Raw genomic sequence first — 4,642 nt, 5'->3', positions numbered from 1 at the left:
GAAGACCGAGGGCTCATGACCAACTGACCTATCATGGTCTTTGGGGGCCTCGAGCAGAGTGTTCTCTCTTTTGCAAGAATTTTGGTCAGCATTCTGGTTTGAGGATAATTCTCTTCCACCTGACTTGGAGACAGAAAATAAAAAAAAACAAAGACCATGAATATGTCTGCCTTTACACCTTTGGCTTAAACAGTAAAAATACAAATATAAATATTCTAATGATATTAGAAATTCAGAACATGGTGGCACAGGCATGACTGTGTGGCAAGAAGCCTGCTTCTCAATTACTTGGTTCTGAGTTCAGTCCCACTGCATGGCACCTTGAGTAAGTGACCACTATACTATAATCTTGGGCCAGCCAAAGCCTTGTGAATTGATTTGGTAGATGGAAACTGAAAGAAGCTCATCATGTGTGTGTGTGTGTGTGTGTGTGTTCTGCCACCACTTGTCAACTGGTGTTGGTGTGTTTGTGTTCCTGTAACTTAGTAGTTTGGCTAAAGAGACTGATAGAATAAATCAGTGCTCCAGCTTGGCCACAGTCTAATGACTGAAGCAAGTGAAAGATAGACAAATAATAGAATTCCACAGAATCTGATATTTAAATTTTGTTACAATGATCTTTTCATTCTAAAATCTTCTTTTCCCTTTAATTGAAGAGAAATCTGAATATTTATTCATTTTTCATATTTCTTTAGTTTTCATATTTATTTTTCATATTTATTTATTTATTTATTTTTCCAGATCTTATTTTGTACTCTGAATTCCCACAAAGTCGATATGACCAAACTTCTCGGAGGCCAAATTGGTCTGGAGGATTTTATATTTGTTCACTTGAAAGGTCAGCCAAAAGAAATAGACATTACCAAAACTGAAGACGCTCTTGGACTAACTATCACAGACAACGGCAATGGTTACGCATTCATCAAAAGAATCAAAGAGAGCAGCACTATGGACAAAATGCCTCAAGTAAAAGTAGGGGACCATTTGGAAAAAATAAATAATACGAGCTTGATAGGTTGTCGACACTTTGAAGTTGCCAAAATGTTGAAGGAAATACCAAAGGGCACCACATTTACTCTTCGAATAGTGGAACCATTAAAGTCTGGATTCTGTATGTACTTTACTATTATTTATTATTATTATTATCAATATTATTATTAGTTCATATAGAGGACTGAAGTAGCTCAGCAGAAATATAAATATAATAGATAGAAAGATGAGTTCTTTATTTTTGTATACGATTGACCTATTATTATCATTATTATTATTATTATTATTATTATTATTATTATTATTATTCATGTCTCAATTCTCTTGTTTATATATTCGTTGCCAATGAGAGTCTCACGCATGGCAAATGGCTGCAGATGAGATTTCGCTCCTGTCTTGGACACAGTAATGGCTACTGGCAAGATCTTGTACAAAATGGCACTGGCTTCTTGTGCCTCACTACAGATATAAACGTTACCTTTTGGTATTAAATACTGTTTCCGTCATTAATAATTAATTGACTTTGTCTTATTTATTCTTGTTTGTTTCTTCTTGTAGCTGTTATTGATATGCCATATTCCAAAAAGAAAAGTGGAAATGTAGGAAGTGGTAAAAAGACTCTACGGTTTCGTGCTAATGGACCTGCCACAGTTGAATCAATGGTAAGTACACATCACTGTTATCAGCTCTGCCTTAGCGAAGGCAGAGGTGTTGTTTTCAGTCATGTTTGTTTGTTTGTTTGTCTGAGGGCAAGATGTCTCAAGAACCACTGGATTCAGATGAAAGTTTCAAGGATGTTTGGCCTCATGACTGGCACGAACTGATTAAATTTTGGGATCAATCCAGTACCAGACAAGGATTCTGGATTATTTTTCCTGTTTTTTTAAATTTAATTTTTGAGAGTGGTTGGGTTCATTTTTAGCATTCTCGTTTGTGAGAGCAGTCGAGTTTATTTCAGATATTCGCATTTTAAGAATCATCAACTATCAACTAATTATTCCTAAAATATTATTATTGTAAAGAAAGAACAATATCCCAGAGGATATTGACTGCCGGGGGAGGGATTTTGTCCAGTAGGGGATTTTGTCCTAGTACCATGGGGCTCTGGTGACAGGTGAAATGACACTGGTTGGAATTACACAAGGCAGCTCTTGGAATTTGTAGTTAACTGGTGGATATATGCATAGATGTGTATGTGGATAAGCTTGTTATCATGTGTGTGTGTGTTACAATGGAACACAAGTGTATGTTTCATTACACTTTCTGTGTGTCTGTCCGTATGTATTCCATATGTACATTTGATGGTGTGTGTATGTTCACCCAGGAACCTCAAATGGAGAAACTCTGAAATGTTTTACACATTTCCTCTCTTCCCCTAATCACTCCTGTCTGGAGAATGTGAATCAGACTGCTCTGTTCTTTGTTTCAAGAACCCCAGCATTTTTAGGTTTCTATGCAAATCTCTTGTTACGGAACCCAATCCACCTGTGATGATAATAGGAGCAAATAAAAATCTACAGCCTGGATAGAAGAGCTATAGGTTTCTCATCAGCTTTGACTTTCCTCTCTGAAGTCTGTTGGAGTATTACTTTGCCACTCGAGATTTACTCACAACACCAAAATATGCAATATTCCTGTAGATTCCAAAGCATTTATAGCATTTGTCACTGGTGATGGGCAAGATAGATTGGCTATTGATATCCAATTCCTTGCTTGGTCAACAGTCTTATCGCATTTGACTACCAAATATGGACGTTTTCTGTGACCAAACTCCATTCTTATGTCCCATGCAAATGTTGTGACAAGTTCTAACTGTTCCTTGATATCAGGAACATTGCTCAAGTACAGCTGAAGGTCATCAACAAAAAAAGGGCTGGGTGTAAATTTAGTCTTTCTTTCACCTGCAGAGTTTGTCACATAACCTTTGTATTTCCTTAACAGAACTGACAGAAGGTTCACAGCTAGAACAAAAAGCCTTACAGAAAAGCTGTCGCTCTGAAATATTTCTCTTGATAGTCTAATTCTGTTAGTGACTACAGTGGAAACTTCGGTTCTTGATGATAGCTCTGTGAACCAGGAAAGTAATTCATTGGTATTGAAGATCAAATAAGTAAAAAAAAGTTCAAATAGGAATCAAAGGTGTTCATAGGTAAAAAATGATTGGCAACCTCTGCTGATGTAGATGATGAAGTTTTGTATGAATTTTGCTGTTAAATGTTCTTTCAGTTGTTTGTATTCTTCCCTCATTATTTCTGCTTCTTCTATAATTGGCTACTGTGCGTTCGTGTGATGGCAGCATGTCGTTCATCTCAGTTTTATTGCTGTCACATCGGTGATGGTCGGCATTGTTCACAATCTTCTCAGGAGAGGAGTTCACTGGTCTGACTCTTTATTTGCTGTGGGATTCAAATAGTCTGTGGGGATAACAGCTAATTTTTTCCCAACAAATGTTGCTTGCTGTCATTGTTGTTTGGCTTTTAAGTTTGAGCTATTGGGACACACATGCATTTGTCAAAACAGGGTAAAATTACTACCTTCTTTTATAGCAAGTTGATGCAGGTAGTTTAATCTCACCCACCTCTGACTTAGTTCATGCAATTAAAAAAATCACATTATTTATGGAATGACCCAATATATATATAATTTCTAAATATGTTGTTCACAAGAACTCAGCTTTGTCACGCATGAAAATCAACATACCGATAGCAGACTTGTACCTGTCCCCCAATGCAAACCCTATGAAACAAAGAAACATGTGCAGAACTTCATGCACCACATGTATTTCTCTGGATATGATCAGAAAGATAGGGTTCAGGTACACAAGGGAGCTAGAAAGTAGTTAGATAGCATTATCTATAATGAAACCAATGGTACCTGCACTAAATATAGAAAGACTGGAATAGGATACAAAGAGTTTGTGACAAAGCAAACAGGGTGAACACGTGGTACAAGACCGACAGATATCAAGGAGTGAGGTTTGTAGAGGCCACAGCCCATGGAGAACTAGTCTGAAGATTTAGGAAAGCTCTGAAAGAGGCCAAACTCAACATTAAGATCATTGAAAAGGCAGGGGGCTCCGCCAGATCATAACTATGTATGACAAACTCCTTTGAGAATATCACATGCACCAACGACAACTGCATGGTATGTAAGATTAACCATGGCATTAGCTGTAGAACTAGAAAGGCAGTCTCGAGCATTGGGTGCTTATAAAGACAAGAACAGGATATACATAGGTGAGACATCTAGAAGCATTGTGGAAAAACTAAATGAACATTTCAGACAATAAGACGACAAAAAACAATCTTCCATACTCTACCAACATGTCAAAGACTAGCATGGAGGCACATTGGGTCAACTTGACATCTGCATTTTATCGAAGCACCTGAATGACTCAGACAAATACAGGAGTACATCCTCATAAATGAAACATCCCCAGTACTAAGTAGGAAATATACGTATAAGGTAGTCATACCCCAATACCCGCAGTTTATATATACACAGGTAGAGTTGTTAGTAAGCTGTTATGTAGACGTATATGTGTGTGTGTGTGTGCCTGGAAGTTGTTTTTATATTTACTACGGATTGCTGGAAGCTTTTTTCCTACACCTCAATCCCTGGATCTTATATATATATATATATATATATATAT

General features: G+C 37.1%; 1 protein-coding gene across 1 annotated transcript in view; it reads left to right on the top strand.

Annotated features, from left to right (window-relative positions):
- Positions 1-720: 720 nt before the first annotated feature.
- Positions 721-4,642, top strand: part of LOC106882697 (PDZ domain-containing protein GIPC1) — a gene marked incomplete at its 5' end in the record, with an annotated part of 9,283 nt that continues 5,361 nt past the window's right edge. Inside the window, 2 exons of the mRNA XM_014933461.2 lie at positions 721-1,111; positions 1,549-1,652. Coding sequence (XP_014788947.2) covers positions 721-1,111; positions 1,549-1,652 — 495 coding nt within the window. The remainder of the gene's footprint in view (positions 1,112-1,548; positions 1,653-4,642) is intronic.

The sequence above is a fragment of the Octopus bimaculoides genome, chromosome 13 (assembly GCF_001194135.2).
Source record: "Octopus bimaculoides isolate UCB-OBI-ISO-001 chromosome 13, ASM119413v2, whole genome shotgun sequence".
In the NCBI taxonomy this organism is placed as follows: domain Eukaryota; kingdom Metazoa; phylum Mollusca; class Cephalopoda; order Octopoda; family Octopodidae; genus Octopus; species Octopus bimaculoides.
The sequence above is the reverse complement of the archived record's forward strand: the minus strand, read 5'-3'. Positions and strand labels throughout refer to the sequence as shown.